Source organism: Podarcis filfolensis (genome assembly GCF_964270895.1).
Source record: "Podarcis filfolensis genome assembly, chromosome: 11".
Taxonomy (NCBI): Eukaryota; Metazoa; Chordata; class Lepidosauria; order Squamata; family Lacertidae; genus Podarcis; species Podarcis filfolensis.
In genome coordinates this window covers 31,289,529-31,313,586 of record NC_139613.1, presented here as the reverse complement: position 1 = coordinate 31,313,586, position 24,058 = coordinate 31,289,529, and the positions used below count along the sequence as shown (strand labels likewise).

The window sequence follows — 24,058 nt, the reverse complement described above, 5'->3', positions numbered from 1 at the left end:
AGCAGCCTTTTAATACAGTTTGATATTAGAAACTGTGCCAGTTTATATAAACAGAAACTCTGAACTATATTTTTAAACATATGAATAGAATATCTCTGTTACATTCAAGTGGCTTTCTAATAACATACGGCCAATGTGTTACATGTGCCTTGCCGAATGGTATCCGTGACTTGTAGTCCAAAACATGTTTGTCAGAGAATACAACACAGAGGTTGAAGAAGTTTAACCTACACTCCTCCCGGATGAGGAAAAATACATTTGTTTTATTGTATTTTTAATGTTTTGTTGGAACCTGCCTGGAGTGGCTGGGGAAACCCAGCCAGATAGGTGGGATATAAATAAATTATTATTATTATTATTATTATTATTATTATTATTATTATTACTACTACTACTACTACTACTACTACTACTACTACTACTACTTAAAGATCTACTTTTTTCATTTTCCTTGCTTTAATGAATTTCACTAAAGAGATCAGTTTGCTTGATGTTCTTTGAGTGTTCTGGCAGTCAACAGATTTTTTTCTTACTACATTAGGCTCCTTAACCAGGCGTTGCCACAGAAACTACTTTGGCCACCCTTTGTTGTGAAAGAGATGGGGAAGTGTGGGTTCTTGATCTTTCAGTCACTTGATATCAAGGAGCATAGTGTTCTCCTGGAGCGGCTGTCTGAACTGGGACTGGGATTCCACCTGGTCATCCACTATCTGCTATGCAAATTCCCCTGAGAGGCTGTTCACAAGATATGGATGGGGGGGCGGGGTACGGCCATGGTCACTTGGGATGGGGGAGAAGAAGACAACGATGCTGTCGATCTCTTTGTGTTTAGTTCTGGCATATTTTAACACCTCTGCCAAAAAATTTGGAATTTGCGGCTTTGTTGAGTATCAAACTAATTTATTATTTTTCTTTGTACTAGTTTCTCAATAAAACCTTTACAATAAATCATTTTCTAAATCAGAGTTCCATTTTACATAATTGAAAATAGTTAGCTGCTGTATTGCTGGTGGCAATGCAATTTACCAGAAAAATAAATTCTGTCCGATGCATTTAGTACTTCCACAGTGTGATCAAAGGTTTGCGGTATGAAAATTATCTGATGCTATTGACGTGAAACATAATGAGTATCCGAGAGCCATCACATCATATTTAATAAAAACGACATGAAAGGTTTACCCAAAACTCACGTCCTCTAGCTGGTTTCTGTAATTGAAAGCATGCTATGCTGCACATTAAACAGAAAAACCCAAATTACATGGTGACAAGAGAACACTCACGAGTTAGGTGCAGCCAGACAGAGAGAAACGACAGTATAGGTCTAGCTCTGTGGCCTCACACTGTAGGGAGGAATTAAAACCATAAATGGAAGATCACCCCCTCCCCATTTACAATACGTTACTACTATATGAAAGCTTTACAGTGCAATTCTTTACGTATATTTCTTTGTATATCAGTGGTGGGACTGGTAGGGCAGAGGTCAGGGAAGCCAAACATAGATGGGAGTCAGAGCCAATGACAGTCAGAGCCAACTAATTCCAGTTTTGTCTCTGCTGAGCTTCACAAGTGTCCAACACCAAGAATCAGGAGGAGGAAGTACCACCCCCTAGACTGGCTCTAAGTAAGCAGGCAGGCAGGTGGGGCTGGCTAGATGCAGAAGAAGACAGGTGGGGCAGTACTGCAATTGCCATAATGGACCAATCTCCACTGCTGTATATCTATTTAATTTCGAAGTTAGTTCCAATGCGTTCAATGAGACATACCCCTACATAAGTGCACACAGGACTGCAGATATCAATCCTGCACGTTTACTCAGAAGTAAGACCCACCATGCTCAGTGGAACTTACTCCCTAGGAAGCTTACGTAAGACTGCAGCCTTAGTCTGATATTTTCCCATGATGTCTATCTTCATCAGGAGGGTTGAACAGAGGAACATGGCAATGTAGGCTCTGGGTCAACCTGCCTCTGAAGCATTAACCTACCAAAGTATATCATGAAAAGCACCAACAGTGCCTTGTGTTATCCTGCTAGGACTGTTGTAAGCCAGAAAACAGCCTATCTCCTGAGTTTAGGCCAGTAAAACTCAGAAACATGAGGAGTTAGGAGTCCAACGTTATTTATGATTCACATATTAGCTGTATTTCTGCCTCAATTGGGGGGGGGGGGAGACGGCAACTTGCAAAATCATCAGTTTCATAAATTGACAGGCTACCATAACTTCTCTATTAGAAGCATACTCAAGGATTTACAGAGGTACACATTATCACATTTATTGTGGCCCTATCACTTTTTCAAAATGTCTGATAGCTAAGCTCCACTACTTTTCACAGGCTGGGAGTATGCATTGTTTTCAGTGACAGTCTGTAGCAGTTGAAGCTGTGAAATGTGCTAGGGGCAAGCATTTTTGTGGTTGTGAATTCTATTGCTGTTAACAACATTATCTGACCAATAGTACACAAAATCTCTTAACTGGTATTTGAAGCATACAGTATGAGTTAATAAGATGAAAGCAAATTAACTGTGGCTCCAATTGAGAAAATGTTTGATATACATTGACTTTTAGTGACTTTTTTGTGGGTTGATTCATTTTCCACATTGATCAAAAGGTCGACAAATCTGGGGAACCTTTCCTAAAAAAATGTCAACAAATTTGGGGTTCCACCCCTAAAAAAAGGTTGAGAACTCTGGGGAAAGGGGGGCGCCGGATGGATCTTTGCACCACGGCGCTGGATATGCTTAAGACGGGCCTGTGGATTACACAATCTTCCTTGGGTGTCATCAGAATGCTTTAGGGATTTGTACCTTATGCTTTATTCTTACCTCCACCTTCGGCCTCAAAAGTCTTTCCCACACTGAGGGGTCCACTTTTCTCTTCTCCTTTGGCAGAGGGAATATCCAGCAGGCTGGGGAACCTGGAATTGGATATCTGCCGCCTTGCTTCTTCCTTCTCCTTTTTAATCAGCAGGGGCCTGGATCCATGCAATCCAGCTGCAAAGTGGGGACCCGACACCTGCACATCCATTGCACAATCTCCCTTGAAGCCCCCCTCCCCAACACATAAAAGTTGTGCATTTCCAGTGATGGCAAACAAATGTGACCTGCAGAGCTGACTACAAAGACCATTTGCATCCCTGGGTGAAGATAATGCACACCTGTAGGGATAATACAACACATGGGCTACCATAACTTCTCTATTAGAAGCACACTCAAGGATTTACAGGGGTACACATTATCACATTTACGGTGGCCCTTTGGGCCGCTGCCACATTTTCAAATATTCAGCATTTAGAATATGCGGGTACAGAAGTGTCTCCAAAGTAGAAGACAAATCTTTGACACACAGGCATTCATTAAGGTCATTATCTACAGAACTGGGCAGAACGTCATCAGTCGGGAATGCCATTCCTCCTTTCAGTATCAAGAAGAAAAACCAGTGGGATGTTCTTCTACACTGCCATGTTGGCACTGAACTTTTATTTCCCCCTATACTTGAGTACTCTCCCTGCTCCAGCCAGTTTCCTGCCCAGCGTTGACTAGACCTAATTCTGTGGAGAATATATACAGAAGCAGCTCCTGTGCATCCTTCAGTGCGCTGTGCCTGGTAGCTCTGTCTGTGACCCCATGACCAATGCATCATTAGAAAATGAGTGCTTTGGTTTGCTAGGCAGAAATGCCCCTGCAGGGATGAACTAATGTGCTATGATGTACACCAGAGGAATTCACCATAATGAAAACAGTTACTGCAATACTTACATTCTACTTGTAAGGACAAAGGAAGCAAGCCAGACCCACCAAAACAGATTCAGAAATACAATAAAGGACATATTTTCCTCATATAAATTAGAACTGATTTAGAGAGGCAGTCAGCTGAGAAAAATGTATTCAATTTCCCCCACATTTCATCATTCTTATTCATGTAAGCATTCCATTAAAAAGGGAGCCCTGAATGCTTCAAAAGCAAAAAAAATTGGGTATATACTGAATGCAATTGTGCTAGGGGGCTTTACTTAGGATTACTTGTGTCATGGGATCAAAGAGAACAATGAATATTCTTCCTTGTTCCATCTATTACTTCCTTCCATTATTACAGGCTGCAGAAATTGATAATGGTAGGGTAGAGATAGCCAGTGTTGGCAGGACAAACGGACAGTTCTGCCTACACACAAACAGCATCAACTTTTCTCTCTGTAATTGTACATCTACCTGTAATTGGACATCAGAAGGTTAGTGTGAAATGGGCTGTATGCAGATTTCTGTGAACTACTTTGCCTATATCCAGATACCAAATAGATTGTCACTAACATTTCACTCTTGTAATTGTAAACAAATGACCAAGGAGAGATTATGTCTATTCCCTGTAAGAAACTGCATTTGTGAACTGATCCTTTCACTGTCCATAGTAAGTCATCATTCAAGACTTCTTTTACTTACGTACAAAATAAATGGGTACTATATTGCGTGTCAAGGATTAGGTTAGCTGCTCTTTGGACTAGGAAACTGTTGAAAAGAAACTGAAAAACTTCCCTTCCTCTATATTTTATGGTGGAATCTTTACAGTGCAAATTTGGGAACAAAAGAGTGAAAATCAGTCCTCAAACTAGATAATTCTGCAGTGCAAATGCTTGCAAATTCAAAGCTGTATTTTCCAATCAATAGCACCGTGCATAAATCAGGGAAATGTCTATAATGTACAAATTACCACCCCAGATGTAACATTTACTAGCTTAGCTTGCATTTTTTCATTTTGTGGGACTGAGTTTTACCCAGTTACCATACATGACACAGGTGTGGCTGGATAAATATTTGAGTTGATTTCGGTAAACCTATTTCATTCACCTGCAAGAAATTTGTATGACACTTGAGGCCTAAAGCAGAATGACGTCCCCACTGAAGTGTGCTTCATCCACAACTTACATTTCTTTAGATGCCTAGTAAAAACCCAACTCTACCTCCCGCTACCAGGTTTTTAGAAGCTGATAGGTTATTATTTGCCAGTTGCATTATTTATGAATATGGTGTCTTGCTTTATTTTGGTAAAACTCCTTGTGACTTTTCTTTGGTGAAGGACAGCATAAAATCTCTTAATAAAGTAAATAAATAAATACAACAAACCCTTGTTTGCAGTACTGTTTAAGGCATTTAGGCAAAGGTTTCCTCCAACAATGGTTACCTGTGTTAAGTTGCGACAGAAGCACACTATGCAGGTTCTAAAATACCCTTTAAATTACAATAACTAAATCTTTCTAAAGTGGAATGACATGCTAACATACAGGTTTGAAAGAAAATAGGGGTTTTTTTAAAGGGGAAAAAAGAGTGACCGTAGTGTAAACTTCATACCCTCGCTGGGCCACGAAAAAGGTTGATGCCTTTTTAAGTGGCATCCAATTTCACAGAGTTAAACCTTTCCAGTAAAATATTGCTTCATGTGAGACAGTAATACCAACATCTGCATGGCCCTCTGAGAAAGCTGAAATTCAAGATAAGCCCAAGCTGTTGCTACTTGAATCATTGATGGTAGCAAACCACATTTTAAACAAAGGTTGAATTCAGTGTTTAAAAATGTGAGCCACAGGCAATAAATTAGGCAAAAGAAGAGAAAGAATCCCAAGGGAATTCATGATGTACTGCAGACTTGCCATGCTTTTAAGGAGGCAGGGGGTTATCAAAAGAAAAGCTGTTTACATCCACACAAGGTTTTGAAGAAAATCCTAGGCAACTTTAGTGAGACATTTCCCAAGGAGATAATATAGACTGCTGAAAGGAGGAGGTACACACAGCACTGCACTTAAATTTCCCTTGAGAACTTCTTGATAGAGAAGGTCAATGTCACATCCACAAGGAGGGAAAACCCTAATTTTTATCCATCAGGTTTCCTCTAACCACGGAGGGTTTCTGAATCAGCCCCTTCCGTTCCAAGCGTAATTAGCAGAAGGTGATGTGATGAGGGTGAGAGAGAAAGGTTCTTGATACGATCTAGCTGAGTTTTGTAGAGACTTACTGGCAGTGACTCCCAAGGTTTTATTAGAGTTGGAAGGGGCCATGAGGGTCATCTAGTTCAACCCCTGGCAATGAAGGAATCTTTTGCTCCACATCGGGCTTGAACCCATGACCTGAAATTAAGAGTCTCATGCTCTACCATCTGAGCTCAGACAGGGATCTCTCCTGGCCCTACTTGGAGATGCTGGGGACTGAAACTGGGATCTTCCACATGCAAAGCAGATACTGTGCTGTTTGCATCTCACTAAATATAACACTCACTAGGTGAGACCACCGCACTGGCTATGCCTGCTGAGAATTCTATAGGCTCCCCTTGACACAAGCAAAGAAGACTGGTCAAATAGGCAAGAGAGGGAAAGAAGACCTGCTAGCTGATTCTCCCCTCTGCCCCTATTTATTTTCACTTCTTAGAGGCCAGTTTCCCCTAAAAATCAAGGGGAAATGGCAAGGGCAAAAAGACAAGAACATAAAGAATGGATCAGTCAGCAGTTACTTCTTCACTGCATATTTGATTGAGCTTTCTTTCCCTATTGGTGGGGGAATCTTCCAAATTCTCACATGCAGAGTTAGGTTGTTTTCATGTCATAAGATTAATGCCTACTTGGGCATTATACTTGTATAATATTCTAAAACAGTTTTCATTTTAAGACTTCTTTAACCAATTTATTCATCCTCCCAACTACAGAGCAATGTCAACCTTTAACGTTCCGTTTTACAGATGGGCGAATTGACGCAGAAAGCAGCTTACCCAGGGCCACCCAACAAGTCTGGACCTGAGCTAGGGGATTTGAACCGAGATTTCCCAGGTCCAAGTCTAGCAAACGATTCATTGGACCACACTGCCTCTCAGATCCAGATGCGGTATGAGTCATGACCCTTTAAACAGGCTGAAAGCTCTTTCCTGTAGATAGGATAAATTAATCATGTGTATTTACTAGCACTGAAAATGAGTCAAATTCTTTTGAGTCAGCATTCAAAATCCAATCTCACTCCATTCTAAGGCTCCTATTTTTATTAATAAAGAGGTATAGCTAGGGCTATGATCACAAAAATCTTCACTGCTTTCACGCACCTTCAAGACTATTTTAGCCTATTGCTAGGTATTCTGCCTCCAGTATTATGGCTTTCCTTTTATACTGAAAGAAATAATTTGATATCACTTGATATGTTTGAACTATTTCTGAGCCATATGTGCATGATGATGCAATGAAATCCCAAGCTACTCCTATACTATTATAAATTCTGCCATAACACAGTCACCAATGACACTAACTTAAATGTGGAGTAAAGAGTAAAACAAAACAGATGTACATGGAAGGGAGCCGTTTGCTCAAATAAAGCTTTTTGCAACAATCCGTAGCAATCTTCATTGGGAAGTGGCACCTCTAATACAAATAGTAAAAGTAAATCCCAACTAATCTTAGGAAATTGTCTCTTGTTGATTTGTTCCTGCTTCTTCATAGACAATTTATTATTTGCAGAATGCTGCAAATTATAGTAGAATAACATTTTCAGAAGTGACTTGCTACAGATTCTGAAGGATCGGTTTTCAATACTAGTGTCAGCGCTCTCAAGAATCTCTGATATACACACTGCTTCTGTTCCCCAGAGATCATTTGGAAATGCTTTCATAAGACAGCAGGGATATTAACATAACCATCTTCCAAGACAGCACCCTAAGGCAATAATCTTATGCACCATTAGGCTGCTTGAATCCCAGTGACTTCAATGGGCTTTAAGTAGTCTGACTGCAAACGGGATTTCAGCCAACCAACTTACCGTACTTAACTGTTTCTATTATAAGCATACTGAAATCTCTTCATGCAGTGTGTATTGCTTTGTTTGAACTGCAGGTTATTAAGAACTTTGAACCAAATACGTGCTATTAAATAAATAATATTACAACTTTTTGTTTATTTCCCCTGTTATTTTGGAGGACACTACGGTTTCCTCATTGCTTTCTTTGTGCCATTAAAAAGGACAATTACTAGAGCCAGGCCTATGTACAGTATAGTACGCTATAGTAGCATGACAGGAAAGTAAATTACATGGGAAAGAAAGCGACAAGGGAAAGAATACCACAACAGGCAGGAACTACAAATATGATTTGGGGGGGAAGGAGCATGATAAAAAAAATCCCCATGAAAAATATTAAATTACCTCAAAACACCTGAGATCCATTATTTGGCTACTAGTCATGCTGGTTAGGTTCTACTTCCACTGTCAGAGGAGGCACCTATGAATACCAGTTGCTGGAAACCACAGGAAGGAAGTCTTACTTGTGTGCATCTTGCTTTTTGGCCACTTTGAGACCAGGGTGCTGGCCCGATCTATTTTTACAATTTAACCCCTGTGTTGCAAACAATAGTCAGTAATATCCAAGGCTGTTTTCACCACATAAGAATCCGATATATTGCTTCTTTCAGAGACTTGCATAGTCTTCAAAGACTTTCAGAGACTTATGTTTATTTGGTTTTATGTTTTCAAGAGAATCCATTAAGAGTACATATTTTGTGATCTTCAGAGATTCATAAGTCTTCTGTTTATGTGATTTCATATATTTTATACTATATAAAGAGTGTATATTGATACTGTATCATTGTATTTGGTCATCGTGTTGCCTTGGATATTACCCATCTATTTTTATGCAGATATCTATTTTTACGTAGATATTACTACTTTAACGCAGAAAAATTAATACTATTTTTTATGGCTTGACCTAGTAATTGGATTTCAGTCTAAATCAGTGGTTTCCAATCTTTTTTTGGCCTGCCTCACCTAAGTATCTCTAAAATCCTCACACCCACACCCACACCCACACCCACATTACAGATAATTCTTATTATTCAAAAAGTGAACTATTCCTGTGGAGGAAGCCTAAAAGGCCATTACTGTTAAAAACTCATTCTCAAATGCCCCCCTTAAAAATCAAACTCTCCCCCCCCCCCCCGTGCACCCCACGTTGGGAACCACAGGTCTAAATTATCCTTAACAGTCTATGTTATCCTTAAAGCTGCGTGTTAGCTCCATTGAAAACGCTGGAATTTACTTTGGTGCAAACATGCATGGATTTGTAGCACAGTCTAAATCTAAATTCAAGATGCTACAAGCGGTACCTTTGGCAATTGATATAAATACTAAACCATTCTTACCTTTTCTTTGCTGCCGTTTGGGACTCGTATAGCGCCACTTTTGGTTCTGCCCTTGGAACATTTCGGGCCCGCTGCCTTCTCTTTCTACTTGGTGCAACATCAATAATATCTGGGCTACCAAGTAATGAGTCTCTTCTGGGTTTAGCTACTAAAGAGAGAAGAGGTAGAAAATGACAAAATAGATGATCATTTATGGGAATGTTATATGACTGTTTTGCAAGCTGCACTGCTCAGCACATAATTTTTCAGGCAAAACATAAATACACTCCATACACCCCAAACATAGTAGGTGCTAGGAAGTACTCTTCATGACTAATAATAGCATTTAGGTGTTTCCTACCTATTAATATCCACATTCTGCTATATCTCCCAAATGCAGATAATGGAATCCAAGTGAATCTGGTTTTACAACGATTCTAGCCATAACATTTGTATTTGGTAGTTGGAGAATTGGGAAAGATTTTTGAAATCATAAAACAATGCATTAATCAGTTAATGATAGCTCTATTCACTTGCTTAAACTTCTTGGTTGGATCTACTGTTTCTTACAGCAATTTATTTCAGAATGCACAGGCCAAAACTTGAAGAGATCAAAGTTTGCAAGAGAAGAAGACAGGAAATTCATTCTCCAGATTTGGCGGTCTTGTTTTGCAAAGCAGCTGCATAGTGCATAATGTCATTTTTATTCCTCCCTAGGTGAAAATCTTAGAGCAGGTTTGCTTTTTTCTCCATTACTGTTTCATGAATTGGACCACTGGATGGGCCCAGTATTTACACAGTACTAATAACACAAAACTTTTAAAGGCAGAGTGTGTAGTTGCATTCCTATACAGGCCATTCTAATCACAAGTAAAAATAAACAAATACAAGGGTATTGCCTCAGATTTTGTTGCTGCTGCTGTGTTTTTCTTATAAAATTTAGGTTGAATGTGTTGGGATTCCTATACATTACACACAAAATGAATAGCTGGTTTGGACACCCAAAGAAATTACCAAAAAAATACTCTAATATCAATTTTTGCTGGTGCAGGGCATTAAGAATACGACTTTATCAAAATGTCTAGAAGCTTGACTATCAAATACTTTACAAATCTGTGATTATATAGATATGGCTATATTCCTAAACCCATCAACAGTGGCTTAGATACAATTAGCCCTTTCTTGTTTGGGCTAGGAGTAGGGCTTCTCTCATTTTCTTGAATGCCCACCACAATTATAGGTCCTTCGTGTTTCGCACATGATTCTAGATTTACAGAAGTGGGTGAGTGGAAACAGGGTGGGGTGGGGGGACTCCTGTTGTGTGTGTATGTGCAGAATGCTATCCATGGTTCTTTGGATCAAAGCCTATATTTCCTATTCCAAAAAGGTTTACTTTACTTAGATAGACTCTACTATAATGTTACATAGAACTTGTTAGGCAGCCAAGCTACAATTCCACTCACAGTATCTTCCCAAAGATCTTAATTAATTCAGAGAAGTGCTTGCTATTAAGAAAGATTTCCTAACCAAAAAGATGCATTACTTTTTATAGCTAATAATAAACTTTATTTAATACCTCCTCAAATGAACAATGGGACTTCAAGGGGGGGCGGAATGAAGTCAAAGTTATATGCGGTTAAAACCAGAACAAATGCTTCAAGTTGAGAATTCGCTGCCTCTCAAAAGTGAATGCACGATTCCACTAAATGTTTTCCTTTTGGAAAACCGTCATTAGAAAATCTGCAATGACTTTGCTTTTATATATATTGTCAGGTCTGCTCTAAAGAAGAGGAAGAGTTTTCATGTATGGAGAGAGATCCCAGAATCCACTTGGATAATACGATCATTTACCATGGAGTGTTTATTTGTGTCATGATTACCTGAGATAACTGGCTCTACTACAACAACTGGATGGTTTATGTTGCAGCAGCCAGTAAGATGCTTATGCCACTGCAATTTAGAGTATATCTTCTGAACCACTTCAGCAGCACTAAATTCTGATTAGAGGAAAGTGGTTGGGTGGGAAGGGAGGGAGGAGGCCAACAATGGTGAATAATGAAGCATGGCCAGTGGCCATGAAGAAAGCCAGTGAAAGACCATTTACAGAACTGCGCCAAAGCTTAAATGTACCAACAACAAGCATTTGCAATAGTGTTTTGGGCTTTTCAAAACACTCCACATACAGTATTTCAGCAACTTTGACAAGGTAGGTCATTATTCCTATCCCTATAGCGCAGGTGGAGAGGCTAAAAGACAGTGGTTTGCCTAAGACCACCTAATGAGTTCAAGACAGATGAGTCAGATACAACCTTTTGCATGGACATGAGCACAAACACAGAGCCAAAAAGGAGAACAAACACAAACACACAGAGAGAGAGATTATAGAAAGTCCTGCAGAATCCTGGTCTGGGTATTCTTAGGCACAGTTCTGTGCTTGGAAAGTAAATGGTGACATTCTACTTGCTGAATAATCACATGCTAAGTTGCATGCACCCAGCAGGGTGGCCATCTGTCTTACTTTGTAGGGGAAAGTCCTCCATTTGACAGGCTGTCCAGTCCAAGTTTTGGAGCAAAGGGTCATCAGTATGCTGCTGCAATGCAGCTCTGCTTCTCCATAACATGTGACTCAGCAGAGACTGTGAATGATCTAGAGTCTAGACCGTTTTCTGGAAGCAGTACTGGAGTGGATGAGGGCGAATATGATGAGTCTGAGCCCTGGAAAGACAGAGGCACCATGTGTGAGGAGTGGTTCCCATATCTAGGAGATAGGCCAGTTGCCTGTTTTGGATGGGGTGGCAGTCCCTTGAAAGAACAGGCATGGAGTTTAGGGGTGCTACTGGATCCATCTTTGTTGCTGCAGGCTCAGATAGCCTCAGTTGCCTGGAGGGCCTTTCACCAGCTATGACCATTCTTGGACATGGTTAGTCCAGTTGCAGAGATTTATGCAATTGTGACTTCAAGTCTTGATTACTGCAAGTAGCTCTATGTGGGGCTACCCTTGGACCTGGTCCAGAGTCACAAGCTGCTGGAAAATGCTTCAGCAAGACTGTTGATGGGGATAGACTATTGCCAGCACCTAACTCCAATGTTCAAAAGCTTGCACCTGCTGCACATAAGCTACTGAGTCAGGTTCAATGTTCTTGTATTAATTCTCCCTTAACAACTTGGGTTCAGCAAACCTCAGACACCACCTAATGCCTGATATCCCTGCTCTGAGATCTTTGTGAAAGTCACTGTTAGCTACTTTCATAGCACAGATCCACAAGGAGCTGTGTGTTTCTTATTGTGGGCTGAATTTTGTGGAACTCCCTTGCAGTTGAGGTTAGATAGGCTCCCTGTTGAACTTCTGACACTGAATGCACTTTTTAAAAAAATCCACCAGGCTTTTAAACTGAATTCTGATTTTATAGCTTCAACTCATTTTTGCAGTATTACATCTTCTATCTGTAGCTTAGAGATGGTTGTGATTAAGTGATATACAAATGGTTGAAATAAATAAAAGGGGAGGAATATAAGAAGGGAGAGAAATTGCCTATAAATAGCACTTGGTCAGAAGATGGAGGACCGTAGACAGGTTAAAGTCTTCCCCATTTTGGTAAGATGTATTTCTAGTTAAATTGTGGTAGATTAGCATCTACACATATAATTAGCATATGCAGATTTCAGACAGATCCATTTCCTCTTTCCTGCTGGTGCCTAAGTACCCACCTGTATCTCCTTTCATCTGCTATGCAGATTTAAGGCTGGATGCATGACCAGAAAACCCCCCAAACTGGGAGGGAGATTTTCCCCAACCAACTTCACAGGGAAAGGCCCAACAAATTTCACCTCCATGTATACAGTGATATAAAAGTATTATTAGGAGAGGATCTACACTCTCTCTCTCTATATATATATAAAGGTTGTTGTTGTTTAGTCGTTTAGTCATGTCCGACTCTTCGTGACCCCATGGACCAGAGCACGCCAGGCCCTCCTGTCTTCCACTGCCTCCTGCAGTTTGGTCAAACTCATGCTGGTAGCTTCGAGAACACTATCCAACCATCTCGTCCTCTGTCGTCCCCTTCTCCTTGTGCCCTCAATCTTTCCCAACATCAGGGTCTTTTCCACAGAGTCTTCTCTTCTCATGAGGTGGCCAAAGTATTGGAGTCTCAGCTTCACGATCTGTCCTTCCAGTGAGCACTCAGGGCTGATTTCCTGAAGAATGGAGAGGTTTGATCTTCTTGCAGTCCATGGGACTCTCAAGAGTCTTCTCCAGCACCATAATTCAAAAGCATCAATTCTTCGGTGATCAGCCTTCTTTATGGTCCAGCTCTCACTTCCATACATCACTACTGGGAAAACCATAGCTTTTACTATACGGACCTTTGTTGGCAAGGTGATGTCTCTACTTTTTAAGATGCTGTCTAGGTTTGTCATTGCTTTTTTCCCAAGAAGCAGGCGTCTTTTAATTTCGGGGCTGCTGTCACCATCATATATAAAGGTAGCTTTCTCCAAAAGGAGACTTACTCGCCTCCCTTCCATTGGAGAAGAGAACTCTTGGATCCAGCAAACTGGTGTTTAGTTATAGTGATTTTTTCTTCATTAAAGCAGGTGTGAGGGACCTATGGATGTCCAGATGCTGCTAGATTACAACCCATCATCTCTGACCACTAGGCATGCTAGACAGGTTCCTCAGCCCTAGTTCAGTGCTTTATGGGGAAAACATGCTTTTAAAACCAATAATATTAACAACAGTGACATAAGCTGTCATATTGTCAAAATGAAACATTTAAGATATAAAATGAACCCCTCTCCCTTCATTAAGAAAAAAAACCATGATGGGAACTTTCAAAAACTTTTTGGCTACAAAAAAAAAAATGAGGCTGTTTCACAGTACAATGAAAGCTTTATAATAGTGCTTTAAAACCTCTGTGACATACACTGGAGGTAAAAGATCCATTACAAAGCTGCTGAAAGCTGAGGAATTATAATTTTGTTATCTGAAACTTCTAGCCCACAAGTTGATTTTCTCTCCCCCCGCCCTGTTATTTTCTTTAAAATGGTTAACATAAGTAGCAGTGACTACAATGACAGTAGAAACATTTTCTTGATGCCATGTTTTGACAAACCAAAAGTTGTTGATTGATAAGATGTTCATTAATATAATGCCCAAAATTAAACATTCCCACCCACCATAAATTTCTAACTTATAAAGTTCATGTTTTCAATGCAGCTTTGCCAACTTTATGTTGCAACCTGTCCAGTGACTAGATTTTTTATTAGAATTATAATTATTTATAACCCTACTTTTTCCCTGACAGAACTCAAGGCAGCTTACAGATAAGAGTAAAAAGGCTAAAAATATAGAAAATGCAATCATTAAAAACAATTAAAAGTTGATAAAATTTAAACTATATACATATATGAAATCTATTAAAACAATACCAATAACTGCAATAAAAATAGCACAGAAACAGCCCTTTCATTAAAAGCAATCAGTTCCCAAAAGCCTGTTGGGACAAGAAAGTCTGTCAGTGGAAGAACAACAAGGAGGGAACCAGTCTAGCTTCATTAGGGAGTTCCAAAATTTCAGAGCAGCCACTGAGAAGGCCCTCTTCCGCATCCATATGAGGGTGGAGGGACCAGGATATGGCCACCTCCAAAGATCTCAAAGCCTGGGCAGGTTCCTATGAGAGAATACCCTCATCCAGTCCATTACTGATACCAGTGTAGAATCAAAATGGCTTCCTTTGATTTCGGTGGAAAGGAGAAATAAAGCCGGTGCCACGGAACCCCTAAAATATGGACAATCTTTCCCAGTGGTTTCAGGTAAATGTTAAATAGCATGACAGAACCCTGAGGGACCCATAGACCAATGACCAAGGTGTCAAACAAGAGTCCCCCTCAGTGGCGTAGCGTGGGTTGTCAGCACCCGGGGCAAGGCAAGTAATTTGCGCCCCCTAACCCGTGGATTTTAGCACTCGAGTGTGAGCGCCCCCCCCAGATGTTGCGCCCGGTGCGGCCGGGCCCCCCTGCACCCCCCACGCTATGCCACTGGTCCCCCTGCACCACCTTCAGGGTTTGCCCCTCCAGGAAGAAACAAAGCCACGGTAAAACACTGTCTCCAAGTCCTATCCCAGCAAGGCGGCTCAGAAGGATACTATGGCTGATGGTATCGAAAGCCACAAAGATGAAGCAGAACCAACAGTGACACGCTCCTTCTGTTCAATTCCATTTACATCAATTTAAACACAATGTCAAATGCAGTTTAAAGCAATGTACAATCACAGAAATAAGGTGAGTTCTAAAATATACAACTCTCTCTCTTCCCCTTTATCATTTGCATCTACTTATGCACTTGCGTTTCTTTTTTATTTGTTTGACTGTAAAGGCCTGTAGGAGTATACTTTCTGAATATGTTATTTTTGGATTAATATAGGAATAAGAATTTTAGCTATTAACAAAATTCTGAAACTTTAAAACAACATAACTTAGTTTTAGTTTTACCAGTTTCTGACAATATTAAGAATGTGTATCTACACATCTGAGAGATTCCTTGTTTTATTTAACAGTCTGCATATTTACCAAGGTTAATAAATGCTTCCTCTGTGCAGAGTCCCACTTAATTTGCTAGCTTACAAACATTAATTTCTACGCACTCTTTAATCTCTTGCCTGTGCCCCTCAAGGAAAGTCCCACTGGTTTCCAAAGCACAGGTCATTCTATGCTTTCCCAGTCATCATATTTGAAATAATAAATCTTTTTCAGGCCTGAGAGAAAGCCCAACTGAGCTGTCTGACTGGAGGGTCAAATGTCAGCCGTGAGGAGGTCATGCCCTGATGCAACTCAGGATTCTCATTCAAGAAGCTGATCACGGCTTTGCTGCTAGCTTACACTGCTGCCTATTTAGGCTCATTTCAGGGCTCTTATTTCAATCTCACCTAGAAAGAAAATAAGTGTGTCCCAGTGATTTACTCTTTCATTGACTTTTTACTACCAGGACACCTGTTATTTTCTCCAAACTTGCTTTTACTCATAATAACAGAGCTATGTTGATCTTGCTACCCAAGGATACCAAAAGACAATTTAACAAACACCACTCTAAAAGGAACCATGTTCCAATACTCTTAAAATAAACCACCAACTTAACACCAAAGCAATTAGACTTTGTGTCTTCTCTCGGAACTGAATATGAAAACTTATTTGAAAGATCACATTAAAGGCATATTGCCATTTCTGAAAGGTAGAGCATCTGCTTTGCATGTAGAAGATCTCAAGTTCAGTCCCCCGCATCTCAAGGCAGGACTGGGAATGTCTCTTGCCTGAAGAGCTGCTGCCAGTCAGTACCAAGCTAGCTGGACCAACCAACTGACATGAAATAAAGGATCTTCCCATGTTTCAGATTTCTGTCTACTGGCTTTTGCCTCTCTCTGTGTTTATATACACACACACATGCACAGACTTGTGGAATATACTTTACACATCTATACCATCAACACTTATTCCATAATAAATTGGCCAAAGGTACCCCAATATCGTTCCAGCTCCTCAACAATATCTAGTGGTACTTAAAAAAAAATTCATTGATTTTTAAACAAATACAATAACCATTAAACACACATCCAGCAGTACATCTAATGGTGTTTCATCCTTTGTTTCTAGACATACGCTTACACATTCAACATTCAAGCATATTATTTAACGTATCCTCTCCAATGAGAATATTGAGCGGTTGGTATAACAAGGTCTTGATTTTGGCCGTTAACATAGTTAAAGGGGCCTATGTGTCTTGGAAGGTATATTACTTGTTATGTCTTTAATTGCCTTTCTGTGTCTGGTGAGATGCTCAGACATTGCTGTATCCCAGATATTATTCTCCCATATATTCAGGGGTATTTCAATCTGGTTCTTTCATCACTGAGCTATCACTAATCGTGCTGCAGCCTACTAGTTCTCTATGGAGCAGGGTGGAATCTAAGTCTATGTCCAAAGATAGTAGGGCTAAGGCAGGATTTAGAGAAAGGGGTTGGCCTGCAATTGCAGTTATGATGGAGAATACTCTATTCCAAAAGTTTTTAACATGGAGGCATTCCCACAAAACCTGAATAAATGAATCAAGCTTGCCACAGCCCTTCCAACATAAAGGAGAAGGGAGGGGTTAATTTTTGCCAACTTGACTGTTGTCTAGTGCCATTGGAGGATGACCTTGAGAAAGGCTTCCTGTTGCAGTTTTCTTCCCTGTTCCTGCCTATCATCACTGGCTGCTGGTGGTGATGGAGGGAAATGCAGTCTATCATAACAGCAGGAGGCAGGTTCTGTTAGATATTGTGAAGGAGGTAACTAGATGCACAACTATTATTTGCAATGGCAGCTGAATGTTTAGTGTTGTGTCTAATTTGGACCCTAGAGCCATGCAATACTGGTAATTCTCTTTTCATTCCTAGAATGCAACTACTTATTCTTAAGACAGGGATAGCCAACATGGTACCCTCCAGGTGTTGCTAGACTACAACTCCCATAATTCCTACTAATTGGCCATGAGGCTGATGGGAGCTGGTGGGCCTCTGGTGGGCACTTTGTTAGCTACCCTTGATTTAAGGGCACAGAATTATCAGCTAAAATCAGAATACTCTAACAGCTAACTTCATTTCAACCTAGCAGTGGTGCTTTTATTCTTCTGGCACAATAGATTGTTCCAGATGACGTCGTCCAACAAATAAGCAGTGTGCTAGTGCAGTGAGAAGCTTGCTTTGTTAAGTACAATGGCTTACACATAGTAAATTTAGATTTTAAAATGAAGAAATCAACCAACCAAGTCTTTCCAACTCCTGAAAATGCAGTCAAAGCTACCTGTGAATAAGCTCCGGATATTAGCCAAGTAATGAATAGAGTGCTTTTAGCAGTAATTTGTACTAAACTGCAACACTTAAATGTTATGAGAAAGAATGACAAAAAGTAGGATAAACTACTCTTTGCGGATCAGAGATCCGAGGAGCATTTTGCTGAAAGACAGCTGTAACAGCCCAGTCTGAGTAGCAACGTAAGTAAACAAAATAAAACTGCTTCCCAGAGTGGCTATGCTTTGCCAAAGAAAGCAGTCAGGTAAGAGCTATAAACAGCTGAGAGACCTGTAAACATTACTCTCTAATTTGTTTTGAACACAGGAGAAAGTAAAATGATTTACAAAGATCCCTCCCATTCATGCTATGCACACATTGTGTCTGTTTCAAATCTACTTAAGACCAAACGTCAGAGGACTGACATTGCCTCAACATTATTTATAGGTTTAAAAATTAATGCAAGAGCAATTTCCTATGTAAAGTGCTAGGAAGTCTTTATTTCTTTTCTTGAAAAGGCTACTATGTTCTTGCTAATTTTATTCACCATAAGCTTTTGGTTTATCGCGAGAGATATTGTAGTGTCAGTATACAGACATTTAGGAAGGCGGCAATAAAGATCTTTTTCTCTGCTACAAATAATGAAGTTCTTTAGGATTTACCGTTATAAAAGTTTCCTTTCCTCACTTCAGTCTTGTGCAAAAGAAATCATATAATCTCTGAAGGACTGCTCAAGTAAGACATATTCTTCCAAATTCTATCTTTATTTTTGTTTAATGTGTAATTGTTCAGTAGTTGTAACAGTAACAAACAAGCAACCATAACATAATAAACTAGAATGGTTTAAATTTCAAGAAAGGTACCTTTATTAGTTTGTGGTAGTGAAAAAAGAGTCTTATGGTAAAGACTAACAAATTTGTTAAGGGATAAGCTTTCATGGACCACAGTCTACTTCATCAGATGACATATACGCTGCACACAGGCACACTCTTAGGGAAATAGTGTCTCTATAATATCAGCCACTGCCACCTCCTCCCAAATTTCTTTGACTATGGGATTTCTTACAAGTAGGGAAATCTCTGGTCTCTTCAGCATGTGGCCCTCAGAACACTGCTCAGAAGGGCCCTTGGGCTTAATGTGGCCCTTGGGCTTAAAATGTTTCTCCACCCCTGCTGTAATCTAACAACACAACTTTTGCTGGATTATTTCCATTTTATTGGAGAAATTCCCATTGGTTTCAACACATTTGGCTTCTGCAAAATATATTGATGACCTGGAAGTTAAGGGGTTCAAACCATTTGGAATACAGAACTAGACATTTCTCCCCTCTTTTTTTGGTAAATTACAATCATTAAACATCCTCTACCTATTGCTATTTAAATCACATTAGGGCTGGAACCCTAATGTGAAATAACAGCACCCCAAATGCTATTTTAATTGATGAAATTATTTCTAATGTAGAAATAAAGAAACCCTTCACTTCAAGTACTGCATACTTTTGTTTCAATATTTCCCACTGTTACAAATCTAAATACAGAGCTCATTGTGTGTGCTATTCTACTATGCCAATCCACCCCCTAAACCCAATTTATACAATAAGCCCCAAAGGCTGCTACTAATAGCAGCCTATGTTGACAGGTTCAATTTTTTGAGAGGAGGAGGAGGGAATTGATATGGTTCCACAAGAGTGAGCTGTCTTTCAAATGTCTATTATATTGCAATATCCATCTGCAGAAAGGTTTTGGAATTAACAGCTTTGGTCTCCTACATTTCTGTCCATCATGTGAAGCTATAGATAATGAACAGGCTATTCCACATTTGCCACGAGAAACAAATGTGCAGAGCAAAGATAGAGCAATATGGAAACCTGAACTTAATTTATTTTAAGAACAGCAACGTTCAGAATACTCTTAATTTATTTTAAGAACAGCAATATCCCAAACGTTCTGCTACTTTAGAACCTGGTTATATTTTAACTTAATAAAGGAGGGATAAAAATATTATTCATATTGCTTCCAGCCTGCCTAGTCTTACAAAGCCCTTGCACTAAGTTTTACAAATCTATAACACCATATTGAATGTGTGTCTGTCATGCTATGCAGATGCAGGGAAAAGTGTCCTGGGGAGAGCTTTTCATCATGAAGATGAAAGAGAGCTCCCAGGCCTTTCGGAATGAGACTTACTGGAACTCAGCATAAAGACAGATGCTTCCTTTTTAATGGCAATTATTACAATACTCTGGCACAGCATTAAATCCATTTCTGATCATTTTCATCTCTTAGAAATTAATCAATGCTGCCTCCCACCCACCCTTTATATAAAATTGTATTTTCTCAGTACCTTCCAGATTGGTGTGGATTCAGTGTCCGCTAACAGGAAGGGAGAAGTTTTTGTTTTTTAACTTAAGAAGAATTTCAGAAGTCCATCATTAGAAGTGTCATGACAACTATTGTAGCATTCACATCATAGAAGCACTTCGATAAAATAGCATATGCGGATCAGACCTCAACCTGAGGGTAATCCCAGTAGCACATACAAATCTTAGTCAAATAAGGACTGGAGACAAGACCGGCTCAATACATTTTGCTGCTTGAAGCAAAACAGAAGGTGTTGCATCCTGCCACTGCCCTCTCCACCACTGCTCCCTCCTCCTCTTTTGCCACTGTCTGAAGTGACTGGAGGCAGCCCAGGAAAGCCCCAACATACTGAAGGCAGCAAGGGAGACAAAAGGATGCTGGAGAGGAGCAGGTGGTGGCAGCAGCAAAGTAGTCTGCCTGACAGCTTGGCCTTCATCATAAAATATTCCTGTAAAATAAAAGGGATGCCTGTGATATCTCTGGTATAAACAATTTGGTCTACCTCACCTGCTGCTGATGTGGAGGGCTGCGTTGAATTTTCACTTTCATCATCAGTGCTTCCGTCATAATCTTCTGTTTCAACTTTATTTTCAGATGTAGACATGGTGTCCCTGTAAAAGCACAAAGCCATTTCCTTCTCATGCCTTTAAAATACATTTTAAACCAATAGATATGACATCATCATCTGCATATGCAGCGCAGATGAACAGGTATTTGTTTGAATTGCATTAATTGGATAAGAGATCTAAATAGAGACCATTATCTGTGGTGTGACACCCCTTTTGCTTTGATTCAGATTTGTCATGGCCAATGTCTGGTGCAATAAAGATATCTGGATTGTTTTGGATAATGAAAGTTTTAGACAAATCTGACCAAACTCAGGTTCCCTCCCCATTTTTCTTTGGAAAAAAAATCATTATTGTGATTCATCAGTTTAGATAACATTTATGGTGGTTACATGTTTTTTTAAATATGTTCCTTTCCAAAAGTATAATAAATGAAGTAAGTGTGGTGAAGATTTCACAAAAGTCCTTTAAGTTGGCAGTTTCCAACATTTTCATAATTGGGACTGACCTTAGTCCTAACCTCCAATGAAACCCATTTCCTCACCATATATACGTTTTTAGTCATTCTCTGCTGTCTTTCTCATTCTCTCTTTTCCTTTTTCCTTTTCTCCTTTTCCTAACTCTCCCCACTTTCTCTCTGTGTTTCTCCATTAAAAAAACAAATCCTTAAAAGATAGTGCTGCTGCTGGTGTGACCCACTTTAGGTCAGGGCACAACCCAGCTGTGGGTCCTGACCCAGCCATTGAAGGTCAGTGTTACTATCATCTGTCTAAAGGCCACTTCACATACAATAGTTATAGCAGGTTCTCATTAAAAAGTTTAGTACATAATGTGTGATGTTGCTAAAACAAAGAGAAAAACAAGGACAGAAAGGAAAGGTAAAATGAATTCTAAGACTGGTTGACCTGATCCACACCTCCTCGACTAATTCTGGGAATTTCAATATGAACCTATTTGATCTTCACCTTCCGGATTAAATCACAGATTGGAAACTAAGCTTTCAGATTTTGCTCTCCTCTAAATTTTTCAGTGAATTTCTCCGTTCAAAAAAGTACCATCAAATGCATTATTTTAGGATAAAATACATCAAAATACATTGATGTGTACTGTGAGAAAAAATATATTTAGAAATTTGGATTGCGTGAGGAAATACATACAAACATATTTAGGATCTTTGTGCTTTAAAAACAATACAGATAAATATCAAGATGAGATGAAATGAATGTGTTATGAATGAACAGATGGAAAAGTACACAGAGAAGAAATATACTGATTTGTCCACCCCTAGTTACAACATGATTTCTTCTCCCCTCCCTTATGAAGTCACAGTAAGGTCCTGAAGACATTTCCAGGAAAATACTATGCATAATAGTAAAAACAAGGTACATGCAAAATTTGCAATGTGTGCCTGTTTCTGTTGCATTGTGTGAAACAAGCCAGAGTAATAGGGTATTTTATTTTATACCTAAAATTATACAAGCTTGATGTTTTCAAGGTCATTTGCCATTAGAGATGGTGATACAGCTTCAAATCCTACAAATACATTCTTCTACAGTCCCAATTAGCTTCCTCAGTGGAAACAAAGCCCCACTCTTAGTGGGGAAAATAGCCACCAATAGCTCCTTTCGTCAAGTTCAGATTATTATTAACGAGCTCTAATACTTTACTGCATTTACATGGAATAAACTTTTGCTAACCCTGATCAATCTCTGTTCTAGCTAAGTCTTAGCCATTCCATCATCACAAATATTTTCAAGGAAAGCCCAGTCTGCATATCAGGTATCTCATTAGCTAACACTTTTATCCTTCTTTTAAAGCCAGGATTAAGAAAAGACGGGCAGGCATGCCTGTGATATACAAAATGTTTGACAGTTTCAAATGAAGATTCAGATTTACTACTTTGCTTCTAGATGGCATTAATGAGACTGAATTGCAGAACTGCTAAAGGTGCCTGCACTTCAGAGCTCAACAAAGTGATTTTTGCTGTAAGATCATTCTGCTAAAGCTTAGATGAGTCAACCAAACAGAACCACATTTATTTTAAGCATGATGCTTAGTAGCACAAAGAAAGTAATATAGAGTACCTTGCTTGTGTTGTTTCCAAGACAGCTTCTTCAGCTTCTTTCAAACTTTTCTGTAAGTTTCTTATCTTAGCTTTCTTTTCATTGAGGACCAAGATAAATCTTTTATAAAGTTCCATCTCTAGTTCTTCTTTAGCTTCAACACATTTTTGTAACCTTAAAAACAAAATGTACATTTCCGTACAGTCAGCTTTATACACTTCAACACTTTCCCCCAAAACTTAGTGAGAATATGCAAGAACGCATGTTTCAAAGATGTTTCAAAGATTATTAAATCTCCAACAAGAAGTAGTGTTAGACAGTTCTTTTCTATACAAACGTAGTGGAGTCTAATATATTCTAAACATGATTTTCTGTTGTATAAGTCTTAGATCCATTGATACCACTGCTTACAGAAGTTATGACACTGTCCCACTGTCTAGGTAATATACGAACATAAGTCTGACTGTACAGAAAAACTAAAAAAATTCAGAAGAAAATAGTATTTTGAATTATATACCTATCATATGGAAGTTGACAACTAGACAACGAAAATGGACTCTAACTATGTGCCCTAACTATGGCCAAAAGACTGGTACTGATGAATTGGAAGGGGGGGAAACTATGGTTTCCTTAAACCAATGGATTGAAGACATTACAGCATTTACAACATATGAACAGATTGCTTATAGATGCAGACTTTGTTTGGATAAACATACTGCTATGAGTTTATACAGAGTATAGCAGGTTATTAATAATCATATATGTATTAGCACAGATAAGCTTTAAAAACTTTAAAATATTAATAAAAATACAAATGTACATTTCATGTTTATGATAAAGAGTAAGAGAGGTCTCTAAATTGTCTTAGATGCTTACATCAAAAGCATGAGGCATGACAGCAGCCTTCCAAGTTTACCCAAGTGGAGAAACCAGTTCCTAAAATGGAATGTGTTGTCATACTATTGGGTGATATTCAATGTTACTCTGAGCAGGCCCACTGATTTCACCCAGTGTCTATAAATTTAAAATTTAAGATTCAGGGTTTTTTTGTGCATATTAAACCATAAAGACCCAACATATTAAGCTTATGTTTCAGAATGTATTTGGCTCTTTAGGTCACTAGCCCA

The 24,058-nt window shown here is 39.3% G+C and overlaps 1 protein-coding gene across 11 annotated transcripts in view; it reads right to left on the bottom strand.

The window, feature by feature from the left end:
• Nucleotides 1-24,058, bottom strand: part of XRCC4 (X-ray repair cross complementing 4) — a 103,352-nt gene that overhangs the window by 35,502 nt on the left and 43,792 nt on the right. For 4 of the 11 annotated variants that reach the window (XM_083577111.1, XM_083577108.1, XM_083577112.1 and 1 more), the window contains 3 exons: nucleotides 22,953-23,105; nucleotides 20,810-20,913; nucleotides 9,151-9,298 (listed from right to left, as the gene is read on the bottom strand). In XM_083577111.1, the coding sequence (XP_083433237.1) occupies nucleotides 9,151-9,298; nucleotides 20,810-20,913; nucleotides 22,953-23,105 (405 nt within the window). Of the gene's footprint in view, nucleotides 1-1,280; nucleotides 1,341-2,821; nucleotides 2,990-7,100; nucleotides 7,135-9,150; nucleotides 9,299-11,647; nucleotides 11,845-20,809; nucleotides 20,914-22,952; nucleotides 23,106-24,058 lie in introns of those variants that run through there. The other 7 variants (XR_014539817.1, XR_014539820.1, XM_083577113.1 and 4 more) reach the window with 5 other exon arrangements.